The sequence below is a fragment of the Panthera pardus genome, unplaced genomic scaffold (assembly GCF_024362965.1).
Source record: "Panthera pardus isolate Hobbes unplaced genomic scaffold, ASM2436296v1 HiC_scaffold_7, whole genome shotgun sequence".
NCBI classification, from domain to species: domain Eukaryota; kingdom Metazoa; phylum Chordata; class Mammalia; order Carnivora; family Felidae; genus Panthera; species Panthera pardus.
Window position 1 is genome coordinate 73,413,399 of NW_026527002.1, and position 21,930 is coordinate 73,435,328.

General features: G+C 44.0%; 1 protein-coding gene across 2 annotated transcripts in view; it reads right to left on the reverse strand.

Moving 5' to 3' along the window:
- DNAAF11 (dynein axonemal assembly factor 11) overlaps positions 1-21,930 on the reverse strand; it is a 77,251-nt gene that overhangs the window by 37,986 nt on the left and 17,335 nt on the right. For both annotated transcript variants that reach the window (XM_019459826.2, XM_053896145.1), the window contains 4 exons: positions 16,284-16,456; positions 13,139-13,341; positions 6,339-6,524; positions 2,947-3,024 (listed from right to left, as the gene is read on the reverse strand). In XM_019459826.2, coding sequence (XP_019315371.2) covers positions 2,947-3,024; positions 6,339-6,524; positions 13,139-13,341; positions 16,284-16,456 — 640 coding nt within the window. The remainder of the gene's footprint in view (positions 1-2,946; positions 3,025-6,338; positions 6,525-13,138; positions 13,342-16,283; positions 16,457-21,930) is intronic.

The following is a 21,930-nucleotide window of genomic DNA, read 5'->3' on the forward strand; positions in this document are numbered from 1 at the left end:
AGGGCTGACGCTGCAAGGGAAACTAGAGAAAGGGAGCTTTCTTATTTTTTTTTAAGATGGACAATATCAGGGCACCTGGGTGGCTCAGTCGGTTAAGCATCTGACTCTTGGTGTCGGCTCAGGTCGTGATCTCATGGTTCGTGAGTTTGAGCCCCAAGTCGTGCTGGACGCTGCTGGTGCGGAGCCTGCTTGGGATTCTCTCTCTCCTCCCGCTCCCCTGCTCATGGTCTCTCTCTCTCTCTCTCTCTCTCAAAATAAATAAATAAAACTTTAAAAAAAGATACACGATGTCACAACATTCGTATACTGATGAGAGCAATTTGGTAGGAGGGAGAGAAGTGATCCGGAAGAGAAGGAATCATTGCAGAAGCAAGTCCTCTACAGGAAGAGGCTTGGGATCAGTCGACCAGCAGAGAGAGTCACTCTATAGGGGAAGTCCACCCATTGCAGCAGGAGGCAAGAGAGTATGTGGACAGGTCCAGGGACACTGGTAAATTGGATGGGAAAACTTCTGATTGCTTCTGTTTATGGAGTAAGAAACAAGGTCCCAGTCAGGACCACAGAATGGAAGTAAGAGGGGAGCAAGCAGTGTGAAAGCAGGCTACGGGAAATCAGAGGAGTGAATTACCCAAGAAAGTACAACACGATTGCCGGAAGTCCGCTAGAGATCTATGGTGGTAAATTTACGGTAAGACCGGCAGGCAGAGTTGAATGTTTTCTTCCAGCCTCACGAGGGCAAGTCCAGCAACAGATGGCATAGATTTACATACGGTTGAGGTTACGAGAGAGGACGCGGGAAGGAAAGAGGGACAAGGGACTTGAAGGTCCACGTCAAGGATGAATCTCTGAGACGAACCATAAAAGCACAGCGGAGTGACAGAAGATAAGAACACGAGGGGAGGGGGGAGGCAGGCAGAAAACCAGCAGACTGAACAGATTCCTGTTCTTAATGGGGCTTCTGATTGTTGGGAGTGCAGGGCGCTCCCCGGGAGCATGGGAGGCGGTGCCCGGTGGGACACTCGAGGGAAGATTCTGGAGGCGGAAGAGATATAGAAGATGGCAGATATGAGAATAAGAGTGGATTATGTGGCTGGCTGAGGGAGGGAACCATGGCAGGGAGTGAGACAGTGGTGCAGGGGAAAAAGCAAGGCTTTGGTGGATTGTCTACAAGTAGGACAAAGTCACATGACCAGTGATGGGAGGAGAGGCAGAGGAGGCAGAGAGAGAGAGAGAGAGAGACACTTGTCCGGGCGGGGGGTGAGGTGGGGGGGGGGGGTGAACATGGTCTTCTGCAGTGAGTGGGGCAGAGGGCGAGCGTGAGGGCTGGGCAGGGCTAAGCGCACGACCGCAATAAGGACAGAGGTGGTATTATCTAGATGGCCCCGGCTCCAAGGGGGCAGGGAGCTTTTAGGGAAAGGGAAGAAAAATGGTCTGAGAGTGGCTACCGGGTTCAACTTTCCTCGTGGTGTATGTACGTGGCGAGGGAGAATACGGAGGGCAGCCTGGAAGCAGAACCCTGAGTTTCCCTTAGTGAAAGAAGATAAAAGGGACGTTGAGAGAGAAGGTTGAGGATCGAGGCTTTGCTGACCAACACATACTCCAGAGGGCACAGAGGCAGGGAAGGAGGGGTCAGCAGCGGGGAAGAGAATGAGGTGTACAGAGCCACAGGGGACTAAGTTTCTGGTGGTGACGGGTGACCCAGGAGGGCAAGGAAGGGCGATGACGGCAGGATGGAAGGTGGTAGGAGGAGGTGATGGGTGTTCAGTTCTTCACAGAACCCCCCTCAATACGGTTAGCAGGAGGGGCAGGTAACGTGGGCAGTGCGGTGGGGGGAGAGGTGGTCTCACCAGGGGCCCAGAGGGCTCTGAGGGTCTCCCTTAAGCCCCTGCTATAGGCTGAGAGACAATCTTCCCATTAGATTTCTGAGCTCAGTGAATGCAGACACCGGTCATCTTCACTGCCATATCCTCATGCTTAGTATCGTGTCTCAGGCTACGTTAATTTCTGCAGGAGAGAGAAGGGCTGTGTGTGTGAGGGGCTGGTAGATAAGAACTTGATCACGGAAGTCACTAGAGCTGGGTTAGCACGAGCAGGTCAGTCACACCATCTATGAGCTACGTGGCCTTGGACAAGCCACTCTACGTCCCCCAGGCTCAGGCTTTGAACCTCTGAGAAGGAAATGCCGCCTGGCATGTAAGATTGCCACGCAGATGGAAAACACGACGCCTGGAAATGATCAGGACGGTCTCTTTATCCTGGTCCTGGTGTCGAAAACGAAGTACTGAAAAGAAACAGGCTTTGAGCAATGAAATGAAGCCAACGAGATTTAGTCCAAAGGCTTTTTGGTCGGTATTTTGGCTATCAATGGCCTTTTTTGGTTTTTTAAATTTTGCCTGCTTTCTAGTTTTAGATTTTAAGACAGCCAGATAGGGCGGCCATCATTACACTTGAGCATTTCCAGGTCGAATATTTTCCCTCTCTCATTAACGTCCCTGAAGGATCGCCATCAGTTTCTTTCCTCAGCTCTCACGTGCTTTGTAGATGCGTCCCAGAGCGTCCAGTTGAGGGACACATAGGAAAGGTACCAATACTCTCAGCCAGCTTGTTCGTGTGGCGCTTTACAAGTTAATAGACATAACAATAATGCACGTGGAATTTTCAGGCAGAAAAGCGTATAAGGCCCAAAGTTTCCGCGGATACATAACTAAGATTCCCATATGTCAAGATCATTTTCTGAACGCCAAGAAAATGAAATATAACGTTATGCACTCGAAAACATCAGAGATGTTCTACTCTCAACTATGCGCAAAATGACATTCTTATCGGGCTCCTCGAGCTTGTGAAGAATGCGATATATTCTCCGCGAAGCAAACCCGCAACGGAAACCATCATCAGGACCACCCCCATGCGCTTGACTTCTTCAAGCCTCTCTTTGGCCTCACGTACTTGGGGTCATTCACATTCAATGCTTTTCCGTCTTCAGTGATCAAAATCCTGGGTGGTTTCACTTTCTTCTTCTTTCCACTTGAGATGGGAGCAAAGGGCAGTGGGGAGAGAGAAAAACAACGTAAAAGGAGTATTTTTGTGACACAGTTTAAGAAAAATCGATCAGGCATTTGTGAATACATGAATAATTCACCGTTATGAAGTCCATTCTGTTACTCCTATGCTGGCAATTGACAGGGCAGATTTCTTTATGATCGTTATCTATATCTTTAAGGCAAAAATGTGACCTAGACAATTTGGCAGTTAATTCAAAAGGGGGAAAAAACACTCTTTTTCATGAAATATCCATGAATACTTAAATTCATCTATTTTATGCATGATTTACCCAGATAACTGTCGATTCTCCACTGGCGGATACAGCCTCTGCTTTAGTTAAAGTTTTAATTTTTAGGGGTGCCTGGGTGGCTCAGTCAGTTGAGCATCTGACTGTTGACTTTGGCTCATGTCATGGTCTCATGGTTCATGAGATTGAACCCTTCGTGGCTGTCAGCACAGAGCCTGCTTGGGATTTTCTCTCTCTCTCTCTCTCTCTCTCTCTTTCTCTCCCTGCCCCCCCTCTCTCCCAAAACAAATAAATGAACTTTTAAAAAAATTATCATTTTTAAAATGCCAAGTAGATTCGACTCTATAGAAATAAAAATACCAGTACATGAGATTCTACATAAACAAATGTCTATCACAGAATTACTCATAGTGGCAAAACTCTGGAGCTATGAGGAAAACCCATCAACGGAGGAGTCAGTGGCCTAACTATATTCATGCTATGAAATATTTTGCGGTTGTTAAAAACACGTGTCTGCTCTTTACCTCACTGGTCTAAAAAGTGGTAGAAAATGTTGATGGAGGAAAAGAAACAGTGCAGATAGGAAAGACTCATGAGATAACATGAAAAATGTAGAGCGTAGTCCTAGCTATTTAAACATCAGTGAAGATCTATAAAAACCTAAAAAGGCCTGTATGGACAAGCTCTACAAAACCACATAGAGGAATGTGTGTAGATGACAGAACTGTAGGCAAGTCTTTGCCTTGGATTTCCATTCTTCTAATCCCGATTTTGGATAGTGAACTGTATATGAAAATGTAAATTTATTCACATTTTGCTGCATTTGAAGCTGGTTCTGCTGGTCCAGGTAAGTTAACGTGTCCACGTACCACATTAGTCTCCATGACGAGGACAATCCAGGGGCATCCTCCAGAAGGGGCAAACATCGCAGGGACCCATGGGACTGGGAACACCACTGTGCACTTGCACAGAGTGGCTTGGTCTTCTATCCAACCCAGCTGTATTTTTTTTTAGGCTATCAGGGAGAGGAATTTTTTTTCCTGGTTTCAGGCTCAATACAATGTATTATACGATATACTGTACTATCTGTACATTTCATGCATGCATACATATAGACATATATTGCATATACATGGCTGTATATGTGTACATATGTTGGAAATACAATACATATTATATAAAAACATGTAGAATTTCCATTGCAGAAGGTTCTTAAGTCTGCAGAGTACTTTACATTTATTGGCTCCTATGATTCTCTCAACCACACAGTGGAGTAGGGAAGGCAGGAAGAGAATCCCTGTTTAACAGACGAGGAAGGAGTTGAGGAGAAGTTGGGTATTTGCCAACATCGCACAGAGAGTAAGCAGCTGAGTCGCCACATGGACCCACATTTTCTGATGTTTTCTGATGCTCTTCCCAAAGCACTGGGTGGCCTCACCGTATACAGACCGCCAAATTTTACAAACAAGCATTTTGGATAAAATTCAATTCTCGTTTTTGTACCTCCCTATCTAGCTACTGAATAAAATTGTATGAAAGCAGCAGAGATTGCTAATGGTTGTGTTCACTCTTTCAGTTTCTTGCTCGCAGGTGACAATCACAGGGAAAGACACTGGGCTTCGCGCCTGTAACTGCCGTGCAGACGACGGTATTTCAGAGCTAAGTGATCCCATCCCCAAGCACATGAATTGTAAGCATTTCCGTAAGTGATACATTTTACGTACTAGATTTGAGCGATTACATGAAATGGAATGACACCGAGTCGAGCTTTTAAAAAGCTTCCCTGACAATCAGAGCATAAGCGTTCGAGCTTCTAACAAATCGTCAAGTTCGATCTAAACAGTTTCAGAAGTCAAAGCGTGCTGTTGAATGTCCAAGACGGTTGTACTGGGAAAACAATGCCTCATAAGACTGCTTTCTAATTTTGCAAATTATGAGACACAACGGAACTTATTCGTCCCGCAAAGTGGCCTTTCCCTCGGTGCCATGATAATCAGTATCTCCAACCCGGGACATCCCTACTGCTTGATTCGTTGAAAGTTGTTAAAAAAAAAAAATTAAAGACATCCAGAAGCACTATCAACAATAGCCAAAGGATGGAAAGAGCCCAAATGTCCATCGATGGATGAATGGATAAAGAAGATGTGGTGTATATATACAATGGAGTATTACTCGGCAATCAAAAAGAATGAAATCTTGCCATTTGCAACTACGTGGATGGAACTGGAGGGTATTATGCTAAGTGAAATTAGTCAGAGAAAGACAAAAATCATATGACTTCACTCCTATGAGGACTTTACGAGACAAAACAGATGAACATAAGGGAAGGGAAACGAAAATAATATGAAAACAGGGAGGGGGACAAAACAGAAGAGACTCATAAATATGGAGAACAAACTGAGGGTTGCTGGAGGGGTTGTGGGAGGGGGGATGGGCTAAATGGGTAGGGGGCACTGAGGAATCTACTCCTGAAATCACTGTTGCACTAGATGCAACTAATTTGGATGTAAATTTAAAAAATAATAATAATAGGGGTGCCTGGGTGGCTCAGTCCGTTGAGCATCCGACTTCGGCTCAGGTCATGATCTCACAGCTCGTGGGTTCGAGCCCCACATCGGGCTCTGTGCTGACAGCTCAGAGCCTGGAGCCTGTTTCAGATTCTGTGTCTCCCTCTCTCTCTGCCCCTCCCCTGTTCGCGTTCTGTCTCTGTCTCAAGAATAAATAAACATTAGAAAAATTAAAAAAAAAAAAAACTTAAAAAAAAAATAATAATAAAAATAAAATAAAGGTATCAACAAGGAGAAAAAAAACAGAAAAAAAATTAAAGACATCCAAACAAGACCCTACGTAAAATGCCATAATTCATGACATCCTAAAGAAGGCAGTTTGATATTAACAAATGTCAGTAGACACAATTCAACAGGAAGCTGAACTTAGAAGCCGAGTCAATTAAGTGATGGCTAACAGAGATTGAACACAGAGAAGGAGTAAACCCTGTGCAATCAAGAAAATACAGTCCATAGCAGGGCATTGCCTCACTGTGGAATACCTTAATTTTTCTTGGTCTTTCCGTTGTTTTTCCATATGCCTAAGTGTTTCCAATCTAGATTCAGGAGTAAACAAAGAGGGCTTGTTCCAGAATTCCAGGTCATCCTCATTGTCCTTGAATCTCTTTTGGTTGTATTCCCCTTCTTGTCCTTCCTGGACATGGTCTTTGTGCTCTACTGAAAACGGGCTAGGAAAGAACAAAAGACATACAGAGCATGTGAAACCAGTACTGGATGTCTGAGTTTCATCCCAAATGCCGCCCCTTCAATCTCTTACACATTTTTCTTGTGTTGTCTTCGTACCTTTGAGTGACAAAACACGTCTGAAAGAGAGCCAGCGTAAGCCATGCTGGATGAACGTACTGTCCCAAATGGGACAGGCCCTCATCAGCTAACACGGGGCATAGTGCAGTGATCGGATGAGAAGCTCCCAGGCTGGGGGGATGTGAGTCACCTGCGGAGCCGTGTGAAGGGCACAGATGCCTCGACCTGCCACCAGAAAGTCTACTCAATAGATGTGGGGTTGGGCCCAGGAATCTGTGTTTTATGACAGCTTGCAAGAGGTTCTGATGATCAAACTCAGAGACCACTGGGCCTTCCCAGGCACCCCACTTCCAGTCTGGGCCTCCTCAATTCCTGCCTCCACACTGCTCCCAGAGGAGTCTTTCCAACAGGCAAATTAGATCATATTAGTTCCAGGTTCTTTAATGATGCTCTCTCTCCAAAATTCTCCAGTGGGATATATGAGATTCGAGGTATGGTCTTTTATGGACAACTTCTGATTTCATAGCTTTGTATAGGAACAGTGCTGTGTGCTCTTTTTTTATTCATGTTTTGTGGGTTGTCAAAGAGTTCTATGGTGTCTCTGACATCAAACAGATATATGAGATATTCAACAGTCATTCAACGTGGATTCGAGAAATATTTCTTGAGCATCTCCTCTGTGCCCCAGAGATCCAAGCCTAGGCAAGACAGACAATTTCTTGACAGTCCTTTCAGGAGATCCTATTCTAGCAGAGCAAAAATGACACCGTTCACATAGTAAGCACTGGGGAACAGTGTTCCTCACCTCTCCCTGCAACATACACTCTATTTCGAAATAACATTGCATGAAAAAATCCACATGAAGCCTTGAGTACCAAGCATGGCAAGCAGGAAGCGCTCACTGAATGTTACGTTTTGTTATTGTTACTGAAACGAGATAACACAAAAGGCTCATTTAGTTGACCTTCAGATAAGATGCTTTTTGAAGGGATAGACCAAAAGTACTAGAGCATGAGGTTTAAACAATATAAATAGAACAGAGAATAATATCTGCTAACACTTTTTTGCATATTACAAAATGTAACTAGTTTAATAAGCAAAATAATGCAAACTTCTGAAAATGAATACTTTGCCATATAGCTACAGTTCTCTATGGTGTTGAAAAGGCAATCTATTAAGGGGATTTATAATATCCTATCACATCCTAGGTAATCATCACTGAAATAATTGGTTCCATTTCCAGTTAAAAAAAAAAAAAAGAAGAATTTGTTTTTGGGGGCGCCTGGGTGGCTCAGTCTGTTAAGCGTCTGACTTCGGTTCAGGTCATGATCTCGCGATTTGTGGGTTCGAGCCCCACGCCGGGCTCTGTGCTGACAGCTCAGAGCCTGGAGCCTGCTTCAGATTCTGTGTCTCCCTCTCGTTCTGCCCCTCTGCCCCTCCTCCACTCACACTCTGTCTCTCTCAAAAATAAACATTAAAAAAAAAATTAAAAGGATTGTTTTTTGCTGGAAAGTGACTAAAGGGTTCACTTTTCTATTTTGTAAAATGTAAATAGATAATAATACACATAAACATCATTGCACTTAATAAAAACTATAGAAACATCAGCTAAATAACTTAAGTCTCCGAAGGCAAAATGTATGGAAATGTGAGCAGCCAGGTGACAAAACAGACTGATCTCATCAGGATACAAACAAACAATGGGCTCTTCAGCCACTTCCTTCACATCTGTGCTCTCAGAACTCTCTTCCCACTCGTGAGCACATCCCACAGCCCTATGGCCCCTTTTAGAAGAGTCCCATCTCCGCTAACACTCATTTTCGGGTATTAGAGGCCTACAATTTAATTTATTTTATTTTAGACAGAGAGGGAGTGAGCGGGGTAGAGAGGAGAGGGAGAGAGGGAGGGAGAGGGAGAATCCCAAGCAGGCTCCACACTCAACGCAGAGCCCGACTCTGAGTTCCATCCCACACCCCGGGATCGTGACCTGAGCTGAAATCAAGAGTCTGATGCTCAACCGACTGAGCCACCCAAAGGCCTACAGTTTAAACAAAACTTCACTTACATCCAAATCGAAGCCCTTGCCCTCTCTCTCCAAACCCCTCACCCCTCACCTAGCTCATGACTGGGCTGTGCACGGGGAGAGGGGCACGGGCTACGCCAACCCCCCTTCGCTCATCTACTCCTTCCCTCTGTATCCCACCTCGCTGGCTTCTTCAGGTCCCCCCGACTTCAGAAATTTGGGCCTGGGACAATGGATGGGGAGAAGGAGGCAAACATCTCATCTGACACTGATGCTCTTACACCTTGGCACCTGGCTCCCTTTCTAGGGCCGATGCCCAGTTACCGGTTTTGTCTTCTGAGCACATTTATTGGTTCTCAGAGACATTACAATGGCCTTCCAAGTACACTGTTCCCTATCAGAGCGACCAATATACTACCCGGCTGGTCATTTATGACAACTCAGCTTGGGCCACTGACAGTCCACCCCACGGTCCCTCACTGCCGCTACTCACTTGGACAGTATCCTTTCAAAGAGAGCCAAGTGCAGTTCCTTCTGCCATGTGTACTTGGCCCACGGGGTATTCCCAAATCCTCGACATGACAGATGCGTGAGGCGTGAGTTGATTCCGTTGACGCCCACTCTCCTGACACTCCTGCTCTAGGCTATTCCAGGACACATCACATCGTTTCAAGTCTCCAGGCTGGAAGCAGGTTGCCTCTAGTCAAGGGGTGGGATGACTGTCTCCCCTTCTTGCAGTCGCCCCCTACATCTTTATGGAATTTCTTCTTGCAGCGTTAAAAGGGGAGTGGCTCCCTACTCCTTTCTGACTAAGCGGATGATTCACTATTTTGATGACCATCCGCCAGAATGTCTGGGTGTCTATGCAAATAGGCTGAATGCAGTCATGGGAGGAACGGAAGGACCAGTCAGTCCTGTGGAGAAGTAATAGGGCAAGAAACCAACCCAGCCGTGTGCTTCTACTCAATGCAAGCAACAGCCCGCCGTCAACATTTGTCAACTTGTATGAAGCAAGAATAGTAGATGATCCCCAACACATTTTATGTGCCTATTATAACTGACGCAAAACACTGGGAAAAATGCAGTGAAAAAGAATATTACAGCATAAACTCACGAATGTAGGTTTAAATATAAATAAAATAGTAGAAAAATGAATGCAGAAATCTATTACAAATATATCACAGACAAAGTGAGTTTCTTCTGGAAATTCAAGGATGGCTTAATATTGGGAAATATATTAATGTGACTCAACACATTAATAGACAAACATGATTATCTCAATAGATGCAAAAAAAAAAAAAAAAAAAAAAAAAAAGCATTTCATAAGATCCAGCATCTGTGATGATAAGAGCTCTCATCAACTTGGAATCAAAGGAAATTCACTTAACTCTACCAAGACCCCACAGCAAATGCGTTACTTACTGATGAGAAATTGGAAACCTTCCTTTTAAAGTCAGAACCAGATACAGATTCTCACTCTTACTGCTGACATTTCGCCCTCTACTGGGGCCTTAGCAGGCACCATAAAAATTACAAAGCAGAGGCCTAAGGATTGGAAATTCTTTAAAAGTTGCCATTTATTTAAAAAAAAAAAAAGTGTTTTTCCACATAGAAAACACGGGATCAGGGGGCCTGGGTGGCTCAGTGGGTTGAGCGACTGACTTCAGTTCAGGTCATGAACTCACAGCTCGTGAGTTCGAGCCCCGCATCAGGCTCTGTGCTGACAGCTCGGAGCCTGGAGCCTGCTTCCGATTCTGTGTCTCCCTCTCTCTCTGCCCCTAACCCACTCGCATTCGGTCTCTGTCTCTCTCAAAAATAAATAAACATTAAAAAAAAAAGAAAGAAAAAACACAGGATCATCTACACACTACGGCACCTTTTTAAAAAGGTCAGCAAGATTGCTTAATACAATATCAGTATATTCGCCTCTTTATCCAACAGCAAGAACAAATTACAAGAGTATTTTAAAAATGCCATTATACAAGATACTTAGAGATAAATCTAATAAAAGAAAACCTTTATAGAGAAAAATTATAGAACCTTATTGAAGGACTCAGAAGAAGGTCTAAATAAATAGAGAAAGCTATTCCACAGTTCAGCAAGGAAAGAATCAAAGTCATGAAGATGTCAACTTTCTCCTAATTAACATATAAATTGAACGCAGTTTCAATCAAAATTACACTAGGGATTTTTTAGGGAATTTGAATAGCAGATTGTAAACTCCTAACAGAAAAGTAAAGAGCTAAGAACAGCCGAGATAAATCTGAAACATGGGAATACCTCCTACCAAATATCAAGATTTACCATAAATCGACAGATTAAAACCACATGAAGGTACATCCACGGAGCAGTCCAGGGAGCCCAGAAATGGACACACGAGTACGCGTGTAAAGGGTATATGGTAAGGGTAGTGTTACAGATCAGGAGAAGAGCACCTTAATAATGGAGCAGACAATCAGCTACCCGTATGGGAAATGACAGGTACCCTACTACCCACCGTAGTCACAGCTTAATTCCACACACACACAGATAGGACACTGGAGTAATGAAACGTTTCCTAAATGAAAAATTTCGTAAGTGAGACCAAAAAATACAAAAACAAACTTGACTATATTACTATTTCTTAATTCCATAAAGCAGAAGCACTTATTAAAATTAAAGATAAGTCAAAGGCTGGAAAAAGATATTTGCAAAGCACATAACACTAAAAATCTGCATCCAGAATATGAAATAACTGTAAGTCAATAAGAAAAAAAACTTAACTTATTTAAGGTAGGCAGAGGGCCTGAAGAGTATATGAATAGCCAATACAAATATAAGAAGACACTTAAGATACTGAAACTCACCGGTAATTCTAGGAATACAAATTAAATATTAGGTGTTACTTAACAAACAACTTGATTGGTCCATGTTTTAAAATATCATATTATCCTGGGGTGCTTGGGTGGCTCAGTCGGTAAGCGTCCGACTTCGGCTCAGGTAATGATCTCACAGTTTGTGAGTTGGAGCCCTACGTCGGGCTCTGTGCTAACAGCTCAGAGCCTGGAGCCTGCTTCGGATTCTGTGTCTCCTCTCTCTGCCCCTCCCCTGCTCATGCTCTGTCTCTGTCTCTCAATAATAAATAAACATGAAAAAAAAGTGTTTTTAAATATCATATTGTCTAATATTGGCAAAGATTAGGAACTCTCCTATACTGTTGACATAGGAGTATAAATTAATGCACTTTAGAAAACAATTGGGCAACGACTATTAGGTTGAAAAATGTTCTTAATTAATGATGTGGCAATGTCACTGCTGAACGCTCTAGAGAAACTTTCATACCTTCATAAGGAGACATGAGCAATGTTGTCTGAAAGAAATAGAAGAAGGGAAACACCCCAGATGGCCACCCAATGAGGGGAGTCCGCACCTGGGCTGGTCTGCAGCTGACCCCAGCTCCGAGGGCCATGCAGGTTGTTAGAGCTGGTGCACATCTGATTGGTCAGGGCCAATGAGTCACTAGCTGTTAAATATTTTGAACATCACCTCTGGGATAATCTGTGATTTGTTCATCTAATGGAACGTTATTACAGAGTCAGAATGAATGAACTAGTTCCACCTGTCTTCATACGCAAAAATCTCAACAACATAACATTGAATATAAAGCAAAGTTGTAGAAAGATATTGTTTGTGCTAAACGCACACACACGCACACACACACAGCCACTCTTGTTCAAGGAGGCGTAATTATATCACAAATATATCTAAAATATGGATGGGAGCACATATACCAAATACACACTTAACTTTCAGGATGGCGGACCCACTGAAGAGGAAAGAAGGGGATAGACTCTCAGTGATGTTGTATCTTTTTATCGTTTTTAAAAAGATACAGAGCATAAATGCAAACTACTGATATTTATTAAATCTGGGTGGAACTACTGTGTCTATTGATTTTTTTAAATATTTATGCATGTCTGAAATATAATTATTATTTTCTCAAGATTAAGAGATTCTGTTTTCAAACTATTTAAAGCTTTCACCATATGGAATCAAATCAACTGACTGTGGCTGTAATTCACTTAAAATAAACAAGTGTGAAAAATTCTGGCTTGTAAAAATAAAGACCAATTTAGAGGCTTATTAATCACATTAAAATGTATTCATTATATAATTCACAAAACAGAATATTTTATGATGCAATCAAAATTATTTGATTTATAATAATGTGATTTACATTTAACTTTTCTGAAATACCCGTTAACTCATCTTTCCTGTGCATCTTATAGAGATTTGTCTGAGGATAATTTTAGATGCAAAGGAAATTTGGGAAGGAAGGAAAGCCTCAGAGAATTGTCACAAACAATGAGGTGTTCATACTCTTCCCCCCAAAGTCACATCACAATTGATTCTCCAAATCTATCACCTGAAATATGATACTGTGAACACTTTAAGAGAAAAGCTGCTTTTAACTGAAGTTAAGTAGAAAGTAAACCCTCGTAATTTGCGCACAGAGTGGCACTGATGTCTGCGTACCTCTGTCCCTCGAAGACTGAGTGACTTCTCTCCTTGGCCTCATTTTCATCCTCTTCTCGAAGTTTCCTCTGAGCCTCTTCCTTGTCTTTGGCCCGTTTGAGGCAGTAAGCTTCCTCTTGCTCTCTGATTTGTTGTTCAATTACTGGAAAGTTCTGCAAGGCCTGAATCCTTTCTGAACGCTCGATTTCTTTACCGTCCAACCACTTGAATAAAAAACAACCAACATGGTGTATTCAAAAGTCACAATTTGAATCACGTTGACTTTGACTGGAATACTGTAAATTTAGAAATAACAAATAATGCACCTTGGTGATATGGAATTAAAAGCAAAGGAATGAATGGGAAACATCAGAAACTTTGATCTAAATCAATGTCTATTTCATATAATTAACAGAGTTACAGAGTATCTTTATGGGTAAAGTAATAAGTATGTTGTCTGTTGAAACCAATTATTAGTGACAAGCTCTCAAAATCTATTGATTTTATACCTGCTCACTATATAAAGAACATCAAAGCTTCAGGTCAGACCACAGCTCCAAAGCGTAACGGTGCCACCTCGAAATGCTCTCTACAAAAAGGGGTCTTGTATATTAGACAGAGTTGGGCTCCAATACGAATGGGCCCATTTTCTACCCTCTACAACAAGATGCACCCAGTAGGTTGTCAATTGTTATGGTCACTGTTTATACCTGGTATTTTCAAGGTGATTTTCCAAGCTGAAATACTAAAATAAAAACACCAATTAAAATGTGAAGTGTCAAAGCTACTAGTTTGAAGACACCTATGTATTTTGCCCAGCCCCACTGTATAAAAAGAGGCAAGGCATTAGAAATGCAAGGTAGGCTGTATAATGGCCCCTCAAGAATGTTCACCTTCTCATCCCTGTGAATGTTACCTCCCATGGCAAAAGGGTCTTGGTAGATGTGGTTAAGTTAAGGGAGTTAAGATGGAGAGATCATCCTGGATTATCGGGATGGGCCCGGTGGAACCACAATGGTCCTCATAAGGGAAAGAAGAAGGCAGACGTGGCAGGGTCAGAATCGGGGAGAGATCAGAGGAAGCCACCACTGCCGGCTTTGAGGCTGGAGGCAAGGGCCACAAGCTCACACATGCAGGCAGCCTGCGGAAGCTCAACGTGCAGGGAAAGGAGTTCTCCCGGAGGGAGGGCGGTCCAAGGCACGCAGCCTTGCCAACACCTGAACATCAGACTCCTGACTCCGGGACTGTAGCGGCAAACATCTGTGTTGTCTTAAGCCACCACGTTTGTGGTAATTCACGACCACAGCAACAGGAAACTAATGCACAAGGAAAAACACACGAAGCTTGGGTAAAACAGAAATCTAACAAATTACCGGGATCGGTAAAATCATAAACCAAGATCACAATGCTGACATTTGGAAAAAGAATTTAAAATACGCTTTGGACACAAGGACCCATGTGGCTGTTGTGGATGGGCTGCCGGTGTCGGGCACGTGCCCGACAGCTGTCACAAGCTTCTAGCCTGACTGCCACAGCAGCAACCCGGGGCTCGGCTGGGCTGGCCCCTGCACCCTTCCAGGGATGTGGCTCATAGTGCTATGAGCCTGTTTCTGTGCAGGGCCTGTTTCTGTGATATTCTGGTTCTCATCGGTTCATTTTGTTAGTACGTCACTGGATAATGAAGATCAGCTTGGGTTATGTTTGAGCTCATTTATCATTTTATTCTAAATATATGTTCTGGATTCAATTACCTGAGTGACTCATTCTCTTAATCAAAAACATTTCACATTAGAAGAAATGTGCTCCGTTACTCCAGCGATCTCGACTATGCAGGACACGGCAGTCTAAAAACAAACGTCCTCTGAGAATAGAAGAAAATGCCTATGGTGAAGCCAGTGCGTCCGTGCGTTTTCTTGCAGAAGCGTGGGGCCACACGCAGGTCAGAGATTCTTGGAATTACATGAAAGTTAACATTACTAGTTTAATGTAAGCAGGTATAGGATTTCTCTAGAAACCACCTGTTTTTTCCCCAGGTTCCAAAAATGTTAGCTTAGGGGAGATACAAGATAAGAGATTAGCCACATTGGGTGGAGGTTGTCAGATGAGTTCCCTGGATCAGCAAGCATCAGTGCTGGGGGCTTATCAGAAGTGAAGAATCCTCGGGGCGCCTGGGTGGCTCAGTCGGTTGGGCGTCCAACTTCGGCTCAGGTCATGATCTCGCGGTTTTTGGGTTCGAGCCCCGCGTCCGGCTCTGTGCTGACAGCTCGGAGCCTGGAGCCTGCTTCGAATTCTGTGTCTTCTCTCTCTGCCCTTCCCCCGCTTGTGCTCTCTCTCCCTCTCTCTCTCTCAAAAATAAATAAATGTTAAAAAAAAAGAAAAAAGGGAAAAAGAAAGAATCCTGTGTGCCACATCAGACCTAAAAATCAGAAACTCTGGGGTGGGGCCCAGCAAACACCACCCAAGTATTCCAAAGCATAGCGAAGTTTGAGAACCGCTAACACAGAGAACGTGTTAAGAGAAAGCAATGATAAAAAGAAAATAATTATAAAAGCACAGTAGCTTAAGACAGTGTAATACAGAGGTATGTAGCTGTAGTAATCTCAAAAACTCTTAAGTTTTCAGTCTGCTATTAGTAATGATGAATGCCCTCCATGACTCTAATTTGCATTCCTCAACAAACAGTTTAGGGGTGCCCGGGGGGCTCAGTCAGCTAAGCAGCTGACTCTCGGTTTCAGCTCAGGTCATGATCTCACGGTTCGTGAGTTTGAGCCCTGCATCAGACTGCACACTGACCGTGTGGAGCCTGGTCGGGATTCTCTCTCTTTCTCCCTCTCTCTCTCAGCCATGCCCCTCCCCCCCAATCGTGTGCACTCTCCGTCTCTCTCAAAATAAATATATACACTTAAAAAAGAAAGAAAGAAACAGTTCAGTTAAGCTCTGTTGTGTTCTGAAAGGAGAAACGTATTTAATCTATTCTTCAGGAGTTTATTCAAGCTATCAAAACAACTTTAAAGTGTCGGTAAGTCGAAGGGTTAGTTTCGATTTTCTGGAATCTTCCCTCCTCTAAAACTACCCGTTCCCCGACGATGCCGCGAATGAATCAGGCATCACTGCGGCTGCTTGTTTTCCTTTTTCCGAGGTTTCTGCATCATTAAAATAAGCGTACCTTTAACTGCTGTAGTGTGGCCACCACGAACTGCCTGTAGCCGTCAAAGTCAGCACACGGGTTACCCATGAGAAAGAGCTCCTTCAGGTGGATATTGTGCCCAAGCGTTTTAACGCTGCTCAGCTCTCCAATGAAGTTTACAGTCAGGTCGAGTTTTGTCAGCCCTTCACATCCTGTTGAAAGGAGTGGAAAGAACACAAAGCAAAAAAAAAAAAATCACACTGGTAATAAAATGTGTGTAACAGTTCATAGCAGAGACAACGGTTGGAATAGTTTAAGTCCGCAGATTAAGTGCATCACCCAACAAGTGGGTGTTCAGAAACAGCACCTCAAAGGGTTAGCTCTAACTCCTGTCTCAATCTGCATTTCCCTTTTGTCCCTGCAGCCAGGGGAAATCACTTTCCCTGGTCATATCTGCGAGGCCAGGGGGGAAATCACTTTCCCTGCCCATATCTGCGAGTCCCGGGCTGGTAAACATGTGCATTTGGTCACCATGTGGTGTGAAGAAAGCCAAGTACCAGCTGCTGCCAGGGAGCACCCGACATCAGGACGAAGATCCCTCTAGAGAGGACACCATCAACCTGTCTGAGAATTCTTCCAGGTAGGCGGGACGCATCTCGCCCCGAGGGGTGATGGTGGCGGGAGGGTTCCCCAAAAGGAAAAGGCGGTTCACAAACCCCAGGCATCAGAATTAATGTTCACGAAGTCACAGCAAAGACACAGAATGGCTCCCAGGCCACCGGAACGGCATTGAAAGTATCAACAAAGGTAAAGAAGAGTTTGGTCCTCAGGGGAGTAACAGAAAAAGGGGTAGTCGCTGAAGCGGAGCTTGTCGTAAATCGGCCACATCTACCTTCATCAGAGGGACAGCCGGATGCTACGGAGATCTGAAGCAACAGCCTTCACTCAGGTTCCGTGAGAGCTTGGTAGTTAGGAATGCAGCCTGGAGACTTAGGCAGATGGGGGTTCAAGTCCCAGCCCAGCCTCGTCCAGAATTCCATGTTTTCCTCCTATCTAGTCATATCCCAAACCAGAATCTTCCAAATGAGACAGTGCTAGCTCAGGGCTTCCAGATGGATGTAGGACCTCACCCTCCATTCGTTCATTCATCCGTCCATTCATCCAGGAGTTACTGGGTACCCACTGTGACCAAGTTAATGAGCCAGGTCTTCAGGATAAAGTGGTTAAAAAAAATCCATGGCATTTCACCTCGTGTATGTTTAATATAGGGAAAGGAGAAAAAGATGGGTATTCCAGGAAAAGAAGGTACTTGGTGCAAAGGCACCGAGAAGTGAATCTAGAGGAGACAGAACCAGAAGTAGGCAGTGCCCATTGTTACATTATAAACCAGCCTAAATCAATATGTACTGGGTCTTCTTTTTCAATTCCCATTCATTGTTCAGCCCACCGTTCCCGGCTGCCGTCCCCAACATTCTAGTGGGTTTGTTCCTCTACAGGGGACCAAGGACCTTCGTACCGACAAGATTAACGGACCCCTCAATTCATTATGTCACTAGAAAAGTCTGCTGATATGGCCCGATTAACCACAAATTCTCTCCTTTAAACGTTTTTTACAGATTGAGTTTCTTTGTCTTTTTAGCTTTATTTATTTGTTTACGTCTAAGTTTTCCATTGCAGTTAAGTCAATACAGTGATTCAACAATTCCGTCATCACCTGTTGCTCATCACATCAAGTGCATCTCTTGATCAACCATGACTTCTCTTGGAAATGTTTCATCCGTCTTGGAAAAAGTGATACTGCTCTCTCCTTGTCCTCTTTCACAATGCAGTTTCTTCCTCTTGACCCCCATTATAGACTTTTCCACTCCATCAATGGTAATAGAGCCCAGACTTCCATCCTCGACCCAGTATTTTCTCTCCTCATGGCTCTCTTGACGACAACAGTTGCGTTCCTTGGTTTAACCAACCCCAAATTCTGACGAGTCCCAAACAATAACTTTATATCTGACCATCCAACCGAAAGTCATACTCTTATTTCCAAATGCCTGTAAGACAAATCCCATTCGATATGTCTGAAAATGAATTCTCCATTTTTCCTCTCCCTCTCCCCTCCTCAAGACAGCTTTCCTGCCTCCTTGATGTCTAATCCTGTCAACGTCATTGCCATTTTGGTATCAGATGTGTTTGCGGCCAAGAGTCAAGCCAGAGTTAACTTGAGTGCTAACCTAAGTTGTTCCCTTAACCCCTCCATTACATCAGTCACCAAGCCGTACAGATCTCAATGGCCACATTGTCCCACCTACTTCTTGTCCACTGTAATCCTGTGACCAACAGTACAGTTCAGTTTCTTATCCTCCTGTGCATGCAACACGGCATATTTCCTAAATCATCTTTCTATTTTGAAATCAGGAAGGATGGACCAAAAGAAGACAAAGGGTGACATTTCAAAGACTCCCAACAAGTTCAAAAATGTATATGTATTTGATTTTATTGTAATTGTTTCCATGAAGGACCCTCCAAATGTTCATTATGGTTTTCAAAGTGATAAATCTTAATTGTTTTTCTACTTGGCCTACCCATAAGAAATGAAACCCCATCCGCCATTCTAATGAACAATTCTTGCTGAACTAGCCAGGCGTGGGAAAGGCTCTTCTTTGAAGTTAGGTACTCCTTCCTTTAACTGATTCCTCCCCGCCATCTCTCCTGTTCTTGGAAGATCCATGTCAGTGGCCCGTGGGGCTGAGAAGGTCATTGAGACAACACTGATCTCCCAAGGGGGAAAGCTCACACTATTAGAAACCCCACCTCTCCTTCCAAGTTAAGGTAAGGAAGAGGGATGGAAAAAGAAGACAATTTATTATATCCCGGTGACTCCACGATGGAGGGGGGTGCGGGAGGTATGCTAGCTAATTCTTGCCATCCAGCAAAACATAAAAATAAACAAGTGGATATCCATCTTTTTTAAAAAATTTTTTTTAACATTTATTTTTGAAGGAGAGAGAGAGAGAGAGAGAGAGAGAGAGACAGAGTGTGAGTGGGGGAGGGGCAGAGAGAGAGGGAGACACAGAATCTGAAGCGGGCTCCAGGCTCCGAGCCATCAGCACAGAGCCTGATGCGGGACTCGAACTCACGGACCGTGAGATCATGACCTGGGCCGAAGTCGGATGTTTAACCGGCTGAGCCACCCAGGCGCCCCGATCCATCTTATGCTTAAAATTATACTGCAATTTACTCAAGTAGGTGGGCTGAGTCTGTATATCCATCTTTCCCCCCCTCTTACCTCAAACCTTTAAAATTAAACAAAAAGTGTACATTTGCCAGCCAATATGATGCATCCTCCCTTCCTACTGCCCATCCCCCCAAACATATCCTCAAACTACCCTGCGCCCACTGCCTCCCTCTTAGAGCTGGAAGGTGGCGCCCCCGTGGGAGAAGCGTCCAGGAAGAGGCCTGCGGTGGGCTGTGGACTACGGTTCCCCAAACTCAGACAGACAACAGTGACAATGCTGCCCTCTAGTGGCGGATGTGCAAAACATACCGGAAAACAACTCTCGGCTTCCTTTAAGATATTTGAACAAAAACAAGCCTTGGACAGGCGGACTGAGAGTGACAGTTTGAATTACTTCTCTGCCATCACAGACTGACATTTTACTACCACAAAACGCACATACAGAGTCCATTTGTTCATTCCACTTGTTCCCATGAGAACGTGGAATGGGGCTGTAGAGTGGCAGCTGGGGGAGAAGGACGGCTCCAGTTCTCATGCAGAAAAATGCCCATGATGGAAAGAGTCTCCCCGGTTCCAGCACTGATGATGGCTTTGGGGCCTTTGACAGTGACGACAGCTTAGGCTTTGAGGATGAAAATTAAGAACGTATGATGAACACTTAGGTCGTTGTTGGCACGTAACCTTGACAGCCACTGAAACACCCATTTCTACGCTGGGCGGCAAACAGGCTAAAATCTACCACCCTAAGTAAAGCCCTCCTAATTTTAGCTCTTGGCAGATGGGAGTGGGGTGGGGAGAGCAGCCTGCCTGCCTCTGCTCCGAGCCCCTGTACTCCAGAGTAAGGCCTGCCAGGCGGCGTGCCCAGCCCACAGCCGCCCTGCCAGCCAAGCGGGAGGCCGGATGTGGAAAGAGAACCTCACAACTGCAGAAGAAGCCGGCACTGGCCACCGGATCAGCCAAATCCTTTGTGATTGTGAGCAGACACCAAGTGTTACCAGACGTCGCAAAATAGATAAAAGCACGAGACAGAAGCCTGCAAACTGAAACAAGAAACCTTCCAGAATGTGGAGTGACAAGACAAAGAGGTTTAAATAAGGAATACAGCGTAAGAGGCATGGAGAATCGATCTAGGACGACCAAATCCATTTTAAGGGGAGGTGAGAGAAAAAAGGGGCTGGATATGTCTATTCCCTTGATCGTGGTGAGGGTTTCACGGGTGTGTGCGTGTATCCAAACTCAACAAACTGTTCACTACCTATGTGCAGGTGTTTGTACATCAATTATACTTCAATAAAGCTATTAAAAAAAAAAAGGTTGTGCTCCAAAGAACATCAAGAAAGTTGACAAGAAGACCTCAAGATGAAAAGAAGTATCTATAAATCATGTATCTGACCAGATATTAGTATCCAAAACCTATAGATAGGCCTTACAAATCAACAAGAAAATGACAAGTCACCTAATTAGAAAGTGGGCAAAGGTTCTGAATAAACATTTCTCCAAATAAGATACACAAATGTCCAAGCTCATCCGTCATCAGGTAAACGCAAATCAGAACCATGATAAGACACCCTTCACATCCATCAGGATGGCCCCTAGAAAATAAAGGAAGAAATAAAAACAGGAAATAACAAGTACTGGAGAGGATGTTGAGAAGTTGGAACACTCAGAAATTGTTGGTGGGAATATAAAATGGTGCAACTACTTTAAAAAATAGTTTGGGGGCGCCTGGGTGGCGCAGTCGGTTAAGCGTCCGACTTCAGCCAGGTCACGATCTCGCGGTCCGTGAGTTCGAGCCCCGCGTCGGGCTCTGTGCTGACAGCTCAGAGCCTGGAGCCTGCTTGGGATTCTCTGTCTCCTTCTCTCTCTGCCCCTCTCCCGCTTCCCCTCTCTCTGTCTCTCTCTCTGTCTCTGTCTCTCTCTCAAAAGTAAATAAGCATTTAAAAAAAAAAAAAACACGTTCATGCAAAAGCTTATACGTTAATGTTCATAGCAACTTTATTTATAACCAAAAAGTGGAAAAACTCAAACATCCATCAACTAATAAATGGGCAAAGTGTTGTGTATCCATACAATGGAATGTCACTCGGCCACAAAAATGAATGAGGTACTGATACCTGCCACATGTGGATAAACCCTGAAAACATGCTACAGACACAAAGGACCACATATTGTGCAATACCATTTACGCTAAGTGTTCAGAGAGGGGAAATTTACGGGGACAAACAGATCAGGGGCTAGGTAGGGCATGGAGGAAATGAGGAATGAATGCCAGTGGATACAGGTTTTCATATGGGGTGATGGAATGTTCTGAAACTGGATAGTGATAATGGGTGTACAACCTTGTAACTATACTAAAAACCCTTGAATTGTATAATAGAAAAAAAGTGAGTTTTATGGCATGTGAATTATACAGCAATTAAAAATAAATGCTTCAAATATTTCAACTAAGAGACATCC